Genomic DNA, 20256 nt, shown 5'->3' on the forward strand with positions numbered 1-20256 from the left:
TGTGTGTGTGTGTGTGTGTGTGTGTGTGTGTGTGTGTGTAGGGGCATGGCAGGATGACGTCTAGGCCCTCCACAACCTGCTGTTGGCATGAAGTTATTGTGTAATTCAAATGCTGATCTCTGTACCGCCTCCATATCTGGTTGCAAGCCTTGTTCTGAGACTCTTTCAACGTTGTATAAAGTCTGCTCCCCAACTGACCCTCTGATATGCCAATAAAGCAGCTTACAGCCAATCAATGAGCAGGGGGGAGAGAATGGGGCTGGACTTCCTGCCAGCCAAGGGAGGAGGAGTTAAAAGAGAAAAGGAAGTAGGGCATTGCGTCAGAGGATTCAGCCACAGGCTGAGGTGCAGGAGAGAGGAAGAAGATTCAGTTGGAGCAAAGAAGAACTAAGAAGCAAGTAAGTGGAGATTTGGGCAAAGATGGAGTCAGGATAACATAGAGGGTTAAGAACAGACTTAAACTGCTCAAGATTGTGTTGTAAAACTTTATAAACAAATATGAAAATTTCTCAGTTATTTGTGTGATAGCCAGGCTAAGAAAGAAACTAAGAGAAACAAACACTTTTTAATAGAAATAACTCTAATAACCTGCCTTGCTACTTGCCCGGTGTGTATGTATGCCGCTTAGTTTCTGACAGCTTGATACAACTAGAGAAACCTAGGAAGAGACCTCAACTAAGGAGTTGTCACCATCAGAATGGCCCCTGGGCATCTCTGTGGGGCATTTTCTTGATGTATGATTGATGTGAGAAGGGACAATGAGCAGTGGGTAGCACCATGTCTGAGGAGGTGGTCCTGGGTTGTATAAGGCAGGCTGAGCAGGCTGTGAAGAACAGGCTGCTAAGCAGTGTTCCTCCGTGGCCTCGGCATCAGTTCCTGCCTTGAGTTTCTGCCCTGACTTCCCTTTGTGGTAGACTGTAAGCCATAAGGGCCCCAAGTTGTTTTTGGTCAATAAAAGGTTAAAGTAGGACAGAAGTAGGTACCCCGCCTGTGACAGACCTGACCATGTTGTTCAGGGAATGACTGTAGGAGTTTGGAATATTTTTCCCACGGCGCCAAAACCATCACCACAAAGGAGTGATGCTTACACATTACCAATTTGGCTGTCAGCGTAAGACGTAGCTGTGGTCCCATTTGGACCAAAGCTGCCGTCTGCTGACCCGGAGAAAACGCTTCCCAGAAAATTTCACCGCAGTGATGCTGGTCTCTAGTTAATCACAGCTGATTTCTCAGCTCCAGCTGACCAGCATCAATTATCCCAGTAAAGCAAAGGGTAGAAAAGACAGTGTGTGCTCGGAGCCTCATGAGCTGCTGTGGGAACTTGGAGAGAAGACTGTTGTGAGCTGGGCAGATGATGGAGGCCTGGCCTAGGAAGTGTCAAAGGGAAATTTTAGAGTCCTTTAGAGATTCTGTAGGATGTGTGCAATATGATATAGTTGAATTATGACTCCATGGTTCCTAGTGAGCTGGAGCCAGAGTCAGCTGTAACTAATAAGAAAACAGAACCACTGAAGCGAAACCTTTGCTTTACTGGGACGATTGATGCTGGCCAGCTGGGGAGCAGCATCACTGAGGTGAAGTCTTCTGGGAAGTGTTTTCCTGGGGGTCAGCAGATGGCAGCTTTGGTCCCCTTTGCACCAAAGCTACATCTTATGCTTGCAGCCAAATTGGCAGTGTGTAAGCAAGCATCTTTGTGGTGGTGGTTTTGGCACCACTGAGGCTGTAGAACTGAAGGGGTCATGGAGAGAAGTTAAGGCTTGGCACCATGTGGCAGACTTGGAGTCCAGGAGAGGCCATGGTGAGGCCATGGTGAAGGTGAGGCCTCTTGGGATGCCAGGACATTGGAGATGCCAGTATCATAGGATGACCAACAAGAGAAGCAGCTGGGCTTCCTGAGCCTATGAGGCACGTAGTGAGTGCTGCAGACAGCATAGCAGAGAAGTGAAGCTGCCCGCGGTGCGGCCCCTGGAGTCCGGAACAGCCTAAGTCCCAGACATTGGCCAATGAGCTATTTATCCTGTTCCAGTTTGCTTTGGTTTTGATCTGATTCTATCTGTGTCCCGGATCTTCCATTTTGAAATAGGAAAGTATTTAATGGATTTTGGATTTTACAGGAGCCCACAGTTAAGAGACTTTGGTTATTTTCAAGAGTCCTTGAACTTTTATAGTGTTGGAGTTTTGAAAAGGCTTTTAAAGTTACAGCATGTTCTAGGTTGTGGTATTCACATAGATCTTGGGGATAAAGAGGAAAGGCCTATCACTCCATAGTGATGTGTTTATGTGGCAAGACAAGGGGTCAAGTTTGCTCTTAGCTTTTGTCAGCTGGTTGCAAAGCAGAGACACCTGAGAAGAGGGAACCTCAGTGGAGTAGTTCGCTCCTTCAGGCTGGCCTGTGGGCATGTCTGTGGGGCACTGTCTTGATTGGTGAGGAAAGGCTCACACCACTGTGTATGGTGTCACCTCTGGGCAAGTGGTCCCAGGCTGTATTTAAAAAAAAAAAAAAAAAGCAAGCCGAGCATACTGTGGGGAGCAAGCCAGTAAGCAGCATTGCTCTATGGCTCTGCTTTATTCACTTCCTACCTTGAGTTCTTTTTCCTTTTCCTTTTCTTTTCTTTCTCCCCCAGGTTTTTGGAGACAGGGTTTCTCTGTGTAGCATTGACTGCCCTGGATTCGCTTTGTAGACCAGGCCAGCCTTGAATTCACAGAGGTCCCCTACCTCTGCCTCCCGGAGTGCTGGGATTACAGGTGTACACCACCATGCTGGCTCTACCCTGAGTTCTTGCCCTGACTTCCTTCATCATCTGCTGTGATTTCAACATTTACACCAACTAAACCCTTCACTTTCTAAGACGTTTTTTGCTCATGATATTTATCACAGCAATAGAAAGGAAACCAAGCTGCCATGAAACCATGCAGATATCCTCAACCCGGGGTCATGGGTTGCTCTGAAAGTTGGGCACTCTTTTCTGCAGAAACCAAGCTCTTCCTGGTAGAAACTTGGCATCTTGGGTCAGTGTACAAAACCTTGACTGATGTTGGCTGTGGCTGGATACAGTGTAGGCTTTCCCCAGGCACTCAGCTCTGCTTCCCTGTGAATAGGCCAGGAGCTGCTAACTGTCAGGGGAAAGCTTGGCCACCAGAGGGGTGCACAGAGCGGGGGAGGTGAGGGGAAGAGTGTACAAGGGGGTGCAGAAGGAAGAAGGAGAGAGTTAGAGCGGCAGGGATAAGGGAAGCCAGATAGCTACGGCAATCCTTAGGGATCGAACTTACAAGGGCCAGAAATTCAAGACACGAAGCCATTCCACAGAGTGTGTGGGGTGTGGACTGGCAGGTCTCAAATCTGCTTGAGATTTCTTAGTGCACCAGGATGCTGTGCCCCTTTGAGCCCCGTTCCTCTTGCCTTTCTTTCAGCTTTGCTCGTTCATGCAACTTGTTGATGGTCTCTCTGGCTCTGCAGCCGACCCATCATGTCTCCCTTTTACCACTGAATTGGTGATATTCAGTGGTTGGGTTGTTTCCAGTGCAGACTGGGTTTTGAGTAAAGAGCTTTTCTTTTCTCTTCACTTGGGCAGATTCTTAGGTGTGAGACTATGAGATTCTGAGGCAAGTGTATATTTAACCCTTTAGGGCACCACCAGGGCACATTGTGCAGTGTATGGAAGGTGTGAGGCGTTGGCTGTGTCCTGCCTAGTCTGTGCCCCTCTGTTCTGGCTCGTGCGCCATGGTTGGTCTGCCTCTGGCTCTGAGTTGCCATTTTCTTCTTCACTGACAATGCTCAGTGTGTCTTATTGGTCCCATTTGCATCTCTGTCCTTTCTTTGATGAAATCCTCTTTGTAAATATATTGTCCATTCTTAAAATTGGATGGCTTGTGAATTTTGAGAATTTTGAAATATATTCTCCATACTAGTTATTTTTTTTAGATATATGATTTACAAATATTTCATTTGTGACATTTTTCTTATTTTTAAAAAATGTCTTTAAAAATTATGTGTGTGCTCACATGTATCTGTGCTCGTGTGTGTCTGTGTGTGTATGTTTGCTCACCATATATATGTATGTATATATAGAGACCAGGAGTTGATGCTAGGCTGCTGCTTCTATGCTTGCCACCTTATTTTTTGAGTCAGAATCTCTTGTTGAGTCTGGAGCTCACTGATTGGTGGCCTGAGTCCCTGGGATCCACCTGAGTCCACACCTTAGTGCTGGGCTTCCAAGTGTCCACCACCACATTTAGCTTTATGTAGGCCCTGGGGCTCCACACTCATGTTCCCAATCTTGTGCCAAGAACTTCACCCATGGAGCCTGCTCCTCAGATGAACTCCAATTTACAGGACCCCTGCCCCTTTAACATCTGATTTTTCAGCATTATACCTAGGCATTTTTGGTGTATGCCAAGGCCTGAAAATTTTTTGACTGTTTTACATTTTTCTAGAACATTTGTAATTTTTAGTTTACATGAGGCTTTGGTGATCTTTAAGATACAAAACTGGTTCACAGTCGTTGAGAACCAGTGGATGAAAGAGTCCCACTCTCTCAATGACGAGGCGAGGCTCCAGTCAGCAAGGCTCGTAAGACGAGGCTGTAGTCAGGCTGCGGGCTCAAGCAGAGCTACAACTCCAGGCAACTTATAGTCTGTGGAGTAAATGGCTTCTTGAGAAACCATTAAAATACACAATACCAAACTGGTGTGGTGGCACACACCTCATTTCTCAACACTCAGGAGCCTAGGGCAGGAGGCTTACATGTTCCAGGCTAGCCTGGGTTGCAAAGTGAGACCAAAAAAATCCTGTAATATGCGTAGTCAGCAGCACGTGGTCATTGGGAGGAGGCCCTTCTCACAGGAAGTGTTTTATCATCAGTAATATCTATGTTTTCAGATTCCTAGTGCCTTTCTATTATACAGCTTTGTAAAGTGCATTATGTACATTTCTGATTTTCTTTTCAACACTGTTTTTTGTAGACCTCTTGTCACTTAGTGCTGATCTTTTTTTTTGTCGTCTCTGATGCCACAGAGTGCAGTAGTGTGCATTCCACATGGCCAGTTTATTCCTGTAGTAACAAACACTTGGGTTTCTGATGGTCCTGTCAGCAGCCATGGAAGTGAGGGAGGGAGGGAGGGGGGAAGGAATGAAGGGAGGAAGGGAGGAAGGAAGGAAGAAAGGGAGGAAGAGAACTGGCGGATGTCTCTGGGCTGTGTACCCATGGGTAGGCTTCTGGGTCCATAAGCAGAGCACTGCTCATTTCTCGATGCCCTGGCAGCATGTGGGGAGTTTCCACTTCCTCCCCTCTGTTGCGCCTGAGGGTCCTGCTCTTTCTCACACTCTCAGCCCTCACCTGAGGAGTCCTGTCCAACTCTCACGTGCACTCATGTCATTGACTTTGTTGCTTAACCTCTATTCTCCCTTTCTTTCCCCCTGTCTTTCTTGCTTGCCATTACAAAGTCTTGCCAAGTTGCCCAGGCTGGCTTTGAACTTACTAAGCATCTGGGTTTATACGTGTGCATCACTGCACCAAGATTTGTCTTTGTTTCCTGCTCACTAATACTTTTCCAAAAACCACTTTACAGTTTTGAGCCCCTGCAGTGAGCAGCTGGAGCTCCATTAGGCATCATCACATCACGCTACAGGCTGAGAAGAAAATAACTGACTTTCAAATATTAAGTTCTTCATCTATGAATGTAATCCAGCACATCACCTCAGGCCTTTGGTTGTATGTCTGTAAAAAACACAGACTTTGCCCTCTATATTATTGATGAGATAAATTTGTAGGCACTTCACAGTTTTTAAAATTATAATTGTCATAAGCTGCGTTCTTCCCGTTGTGTCTCTTCATAGGCTTTCAAAGGCAAAGGTGCACAGAACCCTCCTTAGTTACAAACGAGTCACATTGTTATTTTGACTCTTTGTTTTAGGTTTTACTTGTGAGGTGAGGCTTGGATGAGGTTCTGAGAAGTGCCTGGGAATGCTGGCTAAGCAGGATCATACCGGCCCCCCTACCCCCTGCTGTGAAGCCCTGGGGAACCTTGTCCAGTGGGTGATCCCTACTTGGAGAGGAAGGGGAGTGTGGTCAAAGAGAAGCCATCTCTTTGTAGCCGTTTAGCACTGGACTTCCTCTGCTCTTCTGTCCGTTCAGGGGCCCCTGGAGTGCTCCAGGTTTCCGACTCCCTCTGGCGCTCTTGTCTATGGGCAGTGAGGCCTGCGGCCAATATATTCTGCCAGTTTATTTTATTGCTATTATTATTTTGAATAAACTAACATTTATTAAGTCGGTTAAGAGTAAAAGAACGAGTTTAAAATGTTTACACTGGCTTTATTCTTTCTTCAACACTTTTCCTTTATGAATTACATTAGTCTCAAACTTCTGAGCTGTATTCATCTCCTCACTAGAAAAACAAAACAAAACAACTTAACATTTCTTTGCAAGACAGTTCTATTAGCGAACCCCCTCAATTCTCAAATTTTGTTTATCCAGGGTACAGAATCCTGAGCTGCTCCCCCTCAATACTTTAAGGATTTTTCTTCCACTCTCTCATTTTTGTTGGTTTGCTCAGATTCTCGGAAGAAGCTGATGTAGTTCTTACATTTTCTCTTCCATGAGTGAGCTGTTTGTTCCCTTAGACTCTTTCTTCCTTTATCTGTGATACTTTGTGGTTTGAAAAATAAATATGTGTACCTATGGGGTTTTAGTACTTACCTGCTCAATAGTCTTGGAACTTTGGAACTGGAGCTGTGTTTTGATGTCTGACATTAATTTGGGAAAAATTCTTAGCTATTATTTTTTCAATATTTCTTTCTGCTATTCTTATTTGCACCTACATATATTGTGCCCATTAATTTTGGTCTGGGATGCCTTCTTGTGGTTATTCCTCCGGGTTTCTATCTCTCTGCTCACAGTGCTCACGTTCCTTCACACTGTGGCCCTTGGGCACTGAATGCCCTTGCATGCCCACGCAGGCTTTTAAAATCCCCATTCTGGTCAACACTCTTCATTCTGTCTGGTTCTTGTGTTTGCCTTTCTCCTCCAGCTGCAAGTTGTTTCTCTTTCTTATTCTGCCTTGTAATTATTTCTTGATAACTGAGCAGGATTCACCAAGTGAAGAGGAGTTATATAACCTTAGTGCCTATGGTAACAGGGGATGGGGGAAAGTCTTCATAGTAATAGTATATATGCGCGCGCGCACACACACACACACACACACACACACACACACACACACACACACACACACACAATGTGTTACAATGCAAGTATAGGCTACAAACCTGAGAGGGGACAAAGAAAATAAGGGTGTGACTTGATGTTTCAGAGAGGTTGCTGTGAAATGACGTGTGCCTCTTTAAAGAGCCTAAAAAGATTCTTAACTGAGAGTAGACGTTAAATGGAAAACTGCCTTAGATAGAAAACTCAGGGTTGCTCAACTTGGTTTCAGCATGTGGAGTCCTCCTTGCCAAGCTTCTACATATGATGGTGCCTTTCTAACTGACACCAGGGATCCCTCTGCCATCATCATTGCCATCTTTTCTTAGGCTGGAACCCTTTCGTGCCACAGGATACTGCATCTCAAGTAGAATCTGGACCACAGCTCTCTGTGACCTTCCTTCTTGGTCTTGCCATCCCCAAGGATCATATGTGAACCTTGTAGACCCACAGCCTATATGTTCTCTGCTGGTTTGGTAGCTTTCTATCTCTGTCACTCATGATATACTGTCTTGAGAGTCCCCCTCCCCACCCCCACCCCCTTTACAGGGGCTAGAGAGACCAGTCCACTGACTGGAGAGACAGCTGAGGGCTTAAGAGCACACATTGCTTTTGCAGAGGATACGAGTTTGGTTCCTGGCACCCATGTCAGGTGGCTCACAATTGCCTGTAAGTCTAGATCCCAGGAGAATTGGACACCTCTGGCCTCTCATGTGCACACACCACACATAGAAATCCACACATATGCATAGTGACATACATGTCTGCCCTAGGGTCCTACAAGAGCCACAGAGCAGAGCAGCCTGGAGCACTATAGGTCACCTGTCCGCTTGTGCTGAGCCCAGCCATGCCACTGATCCCCTGGCCGAGTTGCCTGCTCACTGTATAGATCAGAGCTGCAGTCTGGCCAAAGTCCAGGTCTGGCTTTTAGCAACAGGATCACAATTTCTGATTCTCCAGATGAAAGAAAATATGGCTTGTAGTCAGCCTAGAACATACCTAAATTGAAGATACTGCTTTCTTTTCCCACCTTCTAAGGCTGAAAGAAAAATACCACCATTTCATGAGAGAAACAGTGTTGCTGAACAAATACAATGCCAGCAAGCCTTGAGTGCAGTGGGGCTCGGGCTGGCTGTGTTCACACACACAGTCTACTTTGGGTCTGTTTCTAATTAATGGAGGAAATGGTGGTTATGTGAAGTTGACATCCTCAAACAAGTCTCGTCTCCAATATACTGTTGTTATCCTCTCAGACTGCACCCCTAAGTGTCCAGCTTTAGTTACTTTAGCTTAAGACATCTAAGGGCAGGTGGAGAGCACTGATTTTAGTCAAAACCAGCCCTCACGAGGTTACACTCCTAAAGCTTTTGGCACTGATCCACTTCAAAGGGAAACCGAATTGTGCCACGACTACATGAGATAATCATGCAAGCCAGTACTAAGTTGAACATGTCTTTTCTAAGGATTAGTTTTAGTATAATTGATTGCTTTCCTTTCAAACCAATAAGCACAGACAGTTTGGGGTAGAATGCTCAATGTTGCTTGCACACAGGAGTGGCTCCGTCTTTTATCTGGAGGTGGGTCTCCCTTGTGCCTATGGGCTCCTACCTGCTTAAGAATCAGCTTTAATGAGCTGCTGTAATTGGCTTATGCTAAAAACTCTCCCAGTTCCAACATAAATAGTTCAGGGGCTTTGAAAATGCCTTGCCCCTGTGTTGTCCCTGCATCCTGTCCCATTGCACCTTCTGATCTTCAGCTTCAGTCAGGCTGTGCTTTTTGCTGCGTGGAACTCATGGCATGCATGGGTAGACATGGTACTCCGTCACAGGCGATGGGCATTTGGGCTAACTCATGACAGGGTATCCTGACTGCTATGGTGTTGTAATCCAACTCTCCAGGAGGACCTGCATTTTTGTTTGTCTTGGCTAGGTCTCAAGGAGTGGGGGTGGACATTCTCCAGATGGGTAATTTCCAGAGGGGACATGACAATTTCATTTGCCCCCAGCCACATGCAAATGGTTTGGTTGCTTTAGACCCTGGCCAACATTTGGCATTACCGAGTCTCCAAAGGTTTGGGTGCTTTTTGTTTTTTGTTTTGGGTGTACAGTGGCAGCATATTGTGGCCAACCTATCCTTATTTACTTGTGTTCAAAAGACGGTGTTGTTGCCAGTCCCCTCTATATGCAGCACACACACATATGAGTTTTAGTGGATTTATTAATACAGGTCACGCACCAGCACGGTGTCCCATTTAGAATGTAGTTACATAGATTAGTACAGAGTTGCCCAGATAGCACCACAATCTACAACATTTGTTATTCTTTAAAGAAACCTGTACCCACAGGAAGCAATCCCCGTTTCCCCTGCTTCCACTCTGAGGCAGCTGGACATTTTTCTCTCTGCATAGATATGCTTACATTTGGAAACAGAGTGTGTAGTCTTGCCAGTGACGTCACTCATTTAGCACAATGTTTTCAAGGTTTACCTAGCCTGTTGCATGTGCTTCAGTGTCTTCCCTTTTCATGGCCAAATTACTTTATTGAATATAAATAACATATTTTGTTAGCCATCTGACTCAGTTTTACTGTCAGTATTTTTAGTTACAATTATACTGTTCACATTCAGGTGTAGGTTATTGTGTGGACACATTTTGATTTCTTATGGGTATACAGTATATATGTGTATGTTCTGCAAACATTTTATCCCAGTCAGGTTTTTAATTTTCTTAATGTCATTTAAGGGCAAAAATGTTTAATTTTGGTAAAGTCTCATCATCGAATCTTTTATTGTTTTTTTTTCCATATCTAGGATTATCTACCTAACGCGTGGTCACCCACGAATTCTCATTCTTTTAGAATTTTAGCCCCTACAGCCAGGCTTATCACTAATTTCCTTCACTAATTTCTGCACATGTTGTGAGGAGCACATTTGTTTCCTGAGGTCTTAATGCCTGAATCACTGTTGCTCTTTGGTTTGTTTTGGATAATGGCTTGCTATGTAGCCCAGGCTGGCCTCCAACTCAAGCTCTTGTCTCTAAGCCTCGACCTAGGCTGTTGGGATTCCAGGAATGGACCACACACCAGCAGGCCCAGTAGCATGTATTGAACACTACCTGCCTCCTCATGGCGTTGCCTTGGCACCTTTGACACTGGACGGTGTGTGGGGGTTCTGGCTCTTAATTCCATTTTTTTTTCTTCATCTATGGCTATTCTCACACTCAGTAAACTGTTTTGATGACTATAGCATTATAAAACTACACATTCCAAGTCCTCGAACTTTGTTCTTCTCAAAATGATTTTCTTAAAGTCCCTTGCTCTTCTATGAAACTTCAATATGTAGTTGCCATTTTGATTAAAACAGGACCGTGTCAATAGTGAGTAAAACTGTTTCCTTAACACTTTCATCATCTGATTCACAAAAGCGGAAATTCATTTTCTTTGCTTTTAAATTTTTTCAGCAATATTTTGGAGTTTTCAGTGCACAGGTTTTGTCTCTGTTTTGTTAAATCACCACTAAATATTTTGGTTTCTATGGTACTGTGTCTAGGTGTAAATTCTCACTTCTAGAGCTATTTAACTGAAAGTGACCGGCTTTCCCATGACTTCTTGCCTTCCCTTCCAAATTCCTTATTTCCTATGTACATAATTAGGCCGATGGCAGGTCTTTACTTAAAGGAAGAAACCCAGCTTGGAGGAGGGTGTGGTCTTTTACCCTGCTACTTGCAGAGGTTTGAAGATGACAATTACTACAGCAATCACCTTCAGTTTCTAGATTGCTGGTGATTTCTGACTTGCTGTTGAAGGTTTTGATTTTTTCTTGTTTGTTTTGATGTTTCGCCTACATCTATGGATAATCACAGATCTCTGTTCTCAACCGTACATATGGTTAGTGGAAGGTACACTAGACTTTTAGGTGCTTTTATGAATCTTGAATTTTTATGGCAAATCCCACTTAATCACGATGAATTTTCTTTTGATGAAGTGCTCAAAGTGACTTTCTAACATGCAGCTGAAGGTCTTTGCATCTATCTTCTTGAGGAATTTAAGTCTGTAGCTCTTGTATTGAAATGCCATTGCTGGTTGTTCTGAGCTTCATAGGCAATTGAGGAAAGAGATGGTTTGTGTAGAATTGGTACAACCTTTTCAAATGTATGGAAGAATTCACAGTGGCACCACCTGCTTTGAATCTCCTTTGCAGGAAGAGTTCTAGCTATCAATCTAATTTGATATCATTTAGGTTACTTATCAATGAGTTTTGGTAATTAGGGCCTTCCAAGATATGTGCCACTTTTAACTAAGCTGTTAGATACCCAACATGGAACATGGAGTTATTACTTCTTTATCTTACTGTTGGGTCTGTAGACTGTCTCCTTCCCTCCCCCCCAAGATTGACAACTTATGTCTCTCTTCTGTCTTCCTTGGTCTATATATGTGGCTAGAAATCTACCTTTTCAAAGACTGACTTGACTTACATGTTTTTTATGTCATTGTTTTCTTTTTTCCTTACTGTTGGCTCTGTCCTGCTTCATGTGTGTTTACTTCTAAAGTCTGAGGTAGAAGCTTAGGTGGGCGAGTCTTCTGTTCTCTCCTGCTGCAGCTTAATGCTATGCATTTTCTTGCATCACTTTAACTTTATGCTCCAAGTGTTGACATAAGATGTCATCATTTGAGAGCCATCTTTTCCATCAGGAACAACTTGATATGACTTTGTAATAATTCAGGAGATTTAAAAATGTATGTTACTAATCTATAGTTTAAACATTTTTGATTATTGTGTGTGTACGTGCATGCATAGCATACGTGTGGTGGTCAGAAGACAACATTAAGAGTTGGTCATCTTCTTTCACTGTGGGTTCTGGGGTTCTTGGGTGCTGAGGATGGAACTCAGGTCAACAGGCATTCTTGGTAAGTGCTTTTACCACTGAGTAGTTGGTGGAACCCTTCTGTTCCAGTCCCCTTAGGTGTAAGAGCTCTATTGTGCCCTATAATAAGTTTTTTTTCCCTTATATATCCCAGGAGTTGCTGGGGTCAATGTCTGTTCTGGTTAAATTTTCCTTCACTGAACAGAGGGGGCTTCTGGAGGTCTGAAGTTCTGTCGGAATCAATACATGGCCACCCTACTGTAACGTCCCATTGATCTTCTGTGAAATCCAGGGTTAGATTTCTGTGTGAGCTTGAATATTTTCATAGTACTGCCCTGGGGCTGTCTGTTATGTTTGCATTTGCATAGAGCCTGAGAGAAATCCTGTCTCCACCTTCCTCTGCCAAGATTTGTGCTGCTCTCAGGGGAAGATTTTCTATTCTCCTTGCCTAGGGCTGGGGCTACGTTTCCATGTGGCCAGAAAAATCCATTTCAACATGAAGCGTGATATGGGCCGGGCAGAGGGATGAGCCTTGGAATCAGCTGGGCCTGAGTGCAGAGCCTCACGGTACGCACTGTGCCTGTGGTCATGGTCAGATGGCTTTCCTGTGAATGTTAAGGCTCTGTGTAAAGCAGTCTTGATAAAGGCAGCAAGGCAGACGCATCTGAGGACACGTGGTTGCTTCTCATGTTGATAGGGAGCAGTGGGAAGTGGTCCCTGGTCACGCTGTTAGAGTTTCTTCATTAGCCTTTGAGCCATATGGGGGAGGTAATGTCTTCTCTGAGATTACTTTTATGACTAGTGGACCCCCTACAAATGGTACCTTATAGTCCATAACCTTTACAGTACATTTGCTTATGGGCTAGCTGGTGTTAGGGACAGAAAAAATCAGGCAGCTTAATGATTATGGACATGGGGGGCGGGGGGAGTAGGGCCCTGGCCTGGGATACTAGTCCTAGCATCGTTACTCTGTTGGGACCAGGTCTGTCACGTCAATTTGAGGTAGTCCCACCCTCAGCTTCCAATGCCATGTTCCATGAACCTGAGCACCAGAAAGACACCTAGAAATAAGCTCTCCACACACCATCCCAACACAGCAGCTACGAAGGCAGCGATTAGTTGCACCTCCTATGCTGCATGTCCCAGAAACCCCAAATAAGAGCACTGGCAAATCCCAGGATCATTTACCCAGCGGAGGCTCAGATTAGAAGCAAGATAACACAAGCTCTGTGGCTTCTGTGCTAGCTCAGTGGGTGCTGCCAGGCTGGGGGGTGGGCCAGCGGTGACTGTCGACATGGGGAAGGGACATCAGTGACAGTATAGGAGCTGATGTGGCAGAAGCAAGCACAAGGCATCTAAGCTTGGGCATCCCTAAGGTGCCCTGAGGCTGTGGGTGGGGGTTCGCAGACCGGGGGAAGGCATTCTCATGCTAAGTGTCTCAAATACTTTGTGTCAACAAACTCAGCTGAAGGTGAGGGAAGCTCTAGGATGTACCCCCATTCTGTAGACAGCTGTCCAAAGAGGAGCTTGTGGGTGATCCAAAGAACGACAGCAGGTCAGGCTTGTTGATGCATTTTATTGTGAGCTGGGGAGTCTGGTAAAAAACTAGAAAATGACCATGGTGTAACAAGGAACTTAAAAGGAAGAGTCGGATTGTAGCTTACATACATGGATACAGGAACAAATTGGCACAACATGTTAAACATTGTTCCCAACACTGTTTACAGAAGGCAATTCTAATTTGGCTTGCTAAGGGAATGAGTTATGGCTGGGCTAACTCTTAACAGAAGACCTGCAGAGCATCATGCTAGGAGTCACACAGTGAGTTTCAAAGTGTAAGAGTTTCATATTAAAAACTGGGTAGAGGGAGAATGACTTGATTGTAGTTGGAAAACTAATACATTCCCATTTAAACTCTGTTCTACAGTCCAAGGCGAGTATAAATGTTAACAGAACACTGTTAAATCAAATCTCAATGCACGAGAACCAATTGCATCTCTACTTTAAATCTTATCAACTTTCCAAAATTTCATACTAAAATATATTATTGTATTAATACAAACTACAGTATTATACACTACACTGTGTAATAAATAAAGAAATATAAAAATAAGACACATAAATATAAAAGTTTTCTAAAACTAAAAGTACGTGTCAGTAAGAAGGGTATTAATACTGCCAGGCTTGAAGACGTACAGTACAAAAATGTTGCACAGATCTATAAACTAAAAGAAATAAAATAATACTGGTAGGTAAAAATCAGCTAATGCTGTTCATCAACTGGGTCCGTAATAACTAACATTTGGAAACGGTTGTGAGCCTAATACCAATGGCTTATCCATGTCTGACACGCAAGTACATGGATTAAGTAGTTTGGAGAATTTCCCTTTTGTTTCTGTAGAGATCTCTGAGAGTCAATCAACATAAAACGAATGCTGAGGAACCAAAGCATGGAATGGCCCAGTGCTTCAGCTTCGCTGACAGAGTCAGTGGTTTTGAGTTTTACTTGGGAATTGTGAAATAACACACAAATCAACAAATGCTAGTTATTGTAGGCCACACACTGGATGAAGGCAGTTAGAGCCTTGAAATACTGATGAGAATGGCACTTAGAGCACACAGGTCTTGCTTAAGGCCAAAGGAGACACCGCGCTTCCTATAGATCCTTCATAGCTGCTACCACGTACGCACACACAATCACGAACACTGATTCTGCGGACTCCGCCGTCCTCCCATATCAACACTGTTCGTCCCTGCAGTCAGAACTCAACGACAACCTTTGAACTCCATTGAAAATCACATGAGTAAGAAACTTCAGTTCTTCTCGGCTGCTTCCTTAAGGCTAGCAATGCATGTTAACGACAACATGGCATCTAACGTGAGCGGTCCTACCTCCTGACTGAACTGGTAGCAGGTAGCCAGCACGGTTTGAACTGCTTTCTACTGCTCTGTGAAGGGAATTCTGTAGTGCAGAAGTTCTCACATTTTTAAAAAAACATAATAAAATACTGAAGCGGATTTAGCATATGTTTACCAATAAAAAAATTATAAAACTTCTCCCATTGTACAGCTTAAGAATGAACCAACGTAAGAGTGATAATACTGATAACCATGCCAGATGCCCGTCCAGCTTCCTGTAACCTGCTAAGAAACCTTGGTTTTCTGAGTCATTTAAGTTTTCTAATCTGCTTCATGTTACAAACTTGTTCCTAACTTTGAAAACTGCATGAAAAATTACTAGGTTTGAGGTTCAGGCACACCCGGATTTTTTTTTTTTTGTTTTTTTTTGTTTTTTTCAGTTCTGACATTACACAGTAGTGAGCAGGAACCACAGCAGAGGAGCCGAGGTTCCATGGAAAGCGTGGGTAATACAGAGCAAATTTCATTACCAAGTACAATTCCTTCTAGAACTCCTAGGCTTCATTTGTCTTCTCTTCAGACAGTTGCTTGCTGCTCTCGCTCCCCTTCTGCTCCAAGCTGCCTGCCTGCTGCACAGCAGCACCATCCTCTACCACTCCATCAGTCTTGGCTGCTGCCTCATGCTTGGCTTCATCCACTTCCTCTTCCTCTTCCTCCTCCTCTTCCTCCTCTTCTTCCTCTTCCTCCTCCTCCTCCTCCCCCTGTGGGTTTTCACATTCCTTTTCTTCCTGCAATTCTTCCATCTCTTTATCTTCCTCCTCCTCTTCCTCCTTCTCACTGTCTTCGTCCTCTTCCCTTGTCAAACTTTCTCTCTCATCCGAGTCAGCCTGTGAGGGAGATGCCCGGGCACCAACGAGCTCATTCGTCAGGACTTCTGGCCCCACCTCTTCCTGCTCTGTGCTGTCCCTTTCTTCGGCTTCTCTCTTGCAGTAGGAGTAGCGGTGATTCATGTGCTGGGAGTAAGACCCCGAGTGTGAGAAGCGCTTTCCACACTTGTCACATTGGTAGGGCTTTTCTCCAGAATGTAATCGCATGTGTTCAATCAAATGGTGTTTGTGTTTAAATGCCTTTTTACAGATTCCACACTCATGAGGTCTTTTACCTGCAAGGTAAGAATACAGCTATGAGACAAAATAGTGCCATAAGTAAATAAAGTACTTGGGAGCATGCAGGGACACTCGGGCTGTGGAACGGGAGGCTACAGGTTCATGCTTAAGAAACTGGCAGGTCCCCAGCTGTACTTATGATACTATGGTTTGCCATTAATACGTGAAAATCCATGGCTACAAACCACCTTGCAGATGTCATCAGTGCAAATTACATAAGGCTGACATGCCAAAACCACACACACCAGCGCCACATGGCAGAATGTTTAAAGTGAGGCTCTTGTAAAGCACGGGTGGAAGGACAGGAGGCGGGGAGCCTGCTTCCTGTTGTATTTCTATGTGTCCTATATCGCTTTACTTATGCAAATTCACATAGATATACAGCTTATGTAGACGTTCTCTAGAAATTACAGTAGCTGAGATAGCTTTTGCCCTCGAGGGCAGTCTTGGCCCTGGCGAGGAGCTGTAGGTGTGGGCTTGAGCAACACTGCAGATCCACAGAGAGTGGCAGCTGGGGCACAGTCAGGACTGGCTATTAACACCACCAGTGTCAGGAGGCGGTCAGCACTTAAAAATGCAGAAATGACTGTTGACATTTCTTTTTACAGCTAGGATGTAGTTTTAATTTTGATACTTGCTAGTATTTAAATCTTTTTAAAGAATTAGGAGATTGTTCTAATTTTTTCAGTAAAAACAAGTAGAGAGCTGTGATCCCAGGCCTGGTTAGAGAGGTACAGCGTCCAACTCCAACCACTGCCCAAGTGTCACACTGGAGTGTATGATAAAACACTTGTCTACATTTCTTCTCACCAGAGTGAATAAGTTAACACAGTTGATAAGAGCGTGAGAGAAGCTGGGTGTGGTGGTATGTGCCTGTAATTCCAGCAGTCTGGGAGGCAGAGACAGGCAGATCTCTTATGAGTTCGAGGCCAGCCTGGTCTACAAAGCGAGTTCAGGACAGCCAAGGGTACACAAAGAGCATGGGCATCTGACGGTGTTGCTGCAGCTACAATGGCTGCTAAGGGTCAGGGAAAAGATGTTGAGGGTAGAGTTCATGATGAGACCAGCCTTCATCGATCTTGTTGGAGAGAAACTGGTTGACGGAGCAGTTCTGATCAGCTAGGGGTCTGGTGCTAAACTATAGGAATTCTGGAATTGTCTGAAGACAATGCAAGCTGAGGTCAGTCATGGAGGGAATTCTCAGGCCACAGGGTCTGCACATACCTCCTGGCTGGGTTTCCTGGGCAGCAGGGACACATGCCCTAGAAGTGACCAGAATGGCTCTGGAGAGAGGAGTCAGGAAGGCCAGGTGGGAAAGCACTTTTGTGAAATCTTGGGATCAACTGGCCTCTGTCCAGTGTAATCACTCAAGTCTGTCATTGGCAAGAGCAGAAAAGCAGCTTTGGGCAACAGGCAAGTGAGGGCGACTGACAGGAGCAAACCATCCTCTAGGAAGCCAGTGTTTGTTTTTCATCTTTTTAAATCTTTTTCAACCACTAACAATGTAAAAGTCCATACTTGGCTCACAGGCACCAGAGATGAGAGGAGCCTTGTTTGGTCTGCAAGATGCTGTTTGCCAGTCCCTAGATCAGCCTAAGGCCTGTGTATTTTGTGGAGAATTCTAGAACCTCAGGGCTGAGGGATCTTAAAATCAAGTTCAGCCTCTTTTGCAGAAGTTCTTTCTAAAGCAGCAAAGCTCTTTCTTTTGAAAACCTTGAGGTGACCAGGAGGCAAGCCTTGCACCAGGACGGCTGGATTGCCTCCCCGTCACTTTGGCCCGCTGCCGCCTATGCTGTTAGCGCAGCAGGAGCTGAGCTGAAGGGAATGAGTGTGCACAGAACAAATGCTTTGTTGCGGAGAAATGAAGTCATTTGAGGCTGAGCAGGAGGCCAGGTGGCAGAAGGGAGCAGCTTGGACACTACTTCTATAGGAAGACGTGACAAGTGGAAACCCATTCTGAGAACCTCAGATGTTATTTCAGTGTTTTTCCTGTGCACTGGGTCCCCCTGACGTACCTGTGTGTTCATATTTGTGTCTCAACAGTGAACTGCTTTTCTGAAATATCTTGTCGCACAGGTCACATGCATACATTCCGTTCTCTGTCTTCCGAGTTTTCTTTTTGGGTGGCGTAGAGTCAGAGTCGTTCTGGTCCTCCACGGTGGAGACCCCTTCTGAGCTAGTGTCTTGCCTTTCATCCTAAGGGAAAAAGATTAAATTTCAAATTTAGAGAACCGCAAAAGACAGGGCCAGTGAGATGGCCCAGCAGATAAAGGCCACAAAGGCTGATGACAGAGTTGGATCCCCAGACCCACATGGTGGAAGGCGAGAACCGACTCCTACGAGCTGTCCTCTGACCTCCATGTGTGAGCGGTGGCACGTCAAGCCCCCGCCCTGCCCCGCCAACAAAAAACAAACATAGGAAAATCAGAAGATGCACAGAGCTGAGCTCCATGTTAGAAGTGGGCTTCCATGGGCCACCTCATGCTATAACTGGGCACAGAGAGACAGAAGTGAGGCTGGGACAACATGGAAAAAACTATAGAGAAACCGTTTCTTCAGCTGGTTCTGAGAGGCCACCAGGAGAAGCCGATCAGATGCGAAGCTGCCACGTTTTCTTTGTTCTGGAGAATTACAACTTTATAGCAATGTTACAGAAAGGGTCACTCATTTCCAACATTGCCAGTTACCATATTTTTCATAAGAAATTCTGAGTTTCATTAAGTAAATATTAAGATGCTGTGTTTAGAAAATGTCGTAAACTGTGTCCTCCATTGTGGAGGTCCCTGTGCTAGCTGCCTTGGTTTTTCTCTGGACCGAGGAGCAGCAGTGTGGGAGGGTCTATGATTTTTACATGGGAGTAGCTGCCTGTTAGAAGGAACTCTTACAATTCTCAGAGTAAGTAAAATACAGCACAGTGCCTCAAGACTCAGGGAGGCCAGTTGGGAGGGGTGCTCTTCTCAAGGGAATACTCCTGCAGAGAGCCTGTTGCAGGCTTAGCTCAGCTATGATCTTAGTGTTTTTCCAAGAGTCTCCCAGAATTTTTCCTCTAAGCCTGTCCACCTATGATAAAGCAAAGTCAGCCATCTGCCAGTGCAGAAGCGACTCCACTTCACAGCTCTTCGATATAGTCAGTCATGTGAAATGGGAAAAGCTCTGTTTCCCTTCAGTTCAAAGATGAATCAAGAAGGGTGGGGAAGACGGCTAAGCGTAAGATTGAGTTCAGGTCCCAGCACACATGCAAAGCCAGGTGTGTACGGTGACAGGCATCTGTAACCCCAGCCCTGGGGCAGGTGTGAGTGTGTAGACAAGCAGAGTGAAGACGCGCTGGCCTTCCACGTTAGACAAAGTGGTGGGTGCCAGGTTCAGGGAGAGGCACTGTCTCAAAACAGTGAGTGAAGCATATAGTCATCGTGAATCTCTGGCCTCTCCATGCACACCCATGGGTGAACACACCTGTACAGACACAGTTTACATTACACACACACACACACACACACACACACACACACACACACACACACATGCACCCAAGATCTAGTGTCCTGTCTTTGGTTATGGGGACATTTTCTTCAAGAATCACTACAATTCTGGCAGTCTTGAAGGGGCACCGAGGCAGCATGGCATCCTGAGCAGGGTGAGGAACTAACTGCGGCTGTGCCTGCAGTAAAAGCAAATAGCCATCTCTGCGTATTTGATTCAATTAAAAATTGATGGCAAAGTGGTTGACATCAAGGCTACTGCCATTGAGAGATTCTGGACAGTGAGAAATATAGCAACACAGTAGAGCTCTATCCAGAAACAAAACAAAGCCATGCAAGCAAAACCCAGCTAAAGAGGCAAGTGCACTTGGGCCCACAGCCACACCCCGGTAACTATGACTGGACTCTGCATCTGAGGCCCAGAATACTCCACTTAACCAGAGCCTCTAACACAGGCGTTGGCACATGAAGCACTAGCCAACCCGTCTTGGCTTTACGGTGATGGGGACATGACTGTTTACTAATGATCATAAACAATGTAGAAACTCTCACCAATCTGTGAGTCTAATAGAAAACCAGAAATCTAATTAATGAGTAGTGTAACTGTTCTGTTGTGCGTCTATGTTCAAGCAGGTCTCCAGCTGAAGTGCATGCACTGTTTTTCAGAGGAGAATACACTTTCAACTATGGTT

General features: G+C 45.0%; 1 protein-coding gene and 1 long non-coding RNA gene across 5 annotated transcripts in view; one reads left to right on the forward strand and one right to left on the reverse strand.

Moving 5' to 3' along the window:
- The first annotated feature begins 347 nt into the window (after positions 1 to 347).
- The window catches only part of LOC311598542, a 34571-nt gene continuing 14662 nt past the window's right edge, over positions 348 to 20256 (forward strand). For both annotated transcript variants that reach the window (XR_014779561.1, XR_014779562.1), the window contains exon 1: positions 348 to 398. This is a non-coding gene — a long non-coding RNA (uncharacterized lncRNA). The remainder of the gene's footprint in view (positions 399 to 20256) is intronic.
- The window catches only part of ZEB1 (zinc finger E-box binding homeobox 1), a 173220-nt gene continuing 166584 nt past the window's right edge, over positions 13621 to 20256 (reverse strand). For all 3 annotated transcript variants that reach the window (XM_084783675.1, XM_084783677.1, XM_084783676.1), the window contains exons 7-8: positions 18101 to 18281; positions 13621 to 16081 (exon numbers count right to left, since the gene is read on the reverse strand). In XM_084783675.1, coding sequence (XP_084639801.1) covers positions 15474 to 16081; positions 18101 to 18281 — 789 coding nt within the window. In that variant the 3' untranslated portion in view covers positions 13621 to 15473. The remainder of the gene's footprint in view (positions 16082 to 18100; positions 18282 to 20256) is intronic.

This window comes from Acomys minous (assembly GCF_964271855.1).
Source record: "Acomys minous genome assembly, chromosome: 5".
Taxonomy (NCBI): Eukaryota; Metazoa; Chordata; class Mammalia; order Rodentia; family Muridae; genus Acomys; species Acomys minous.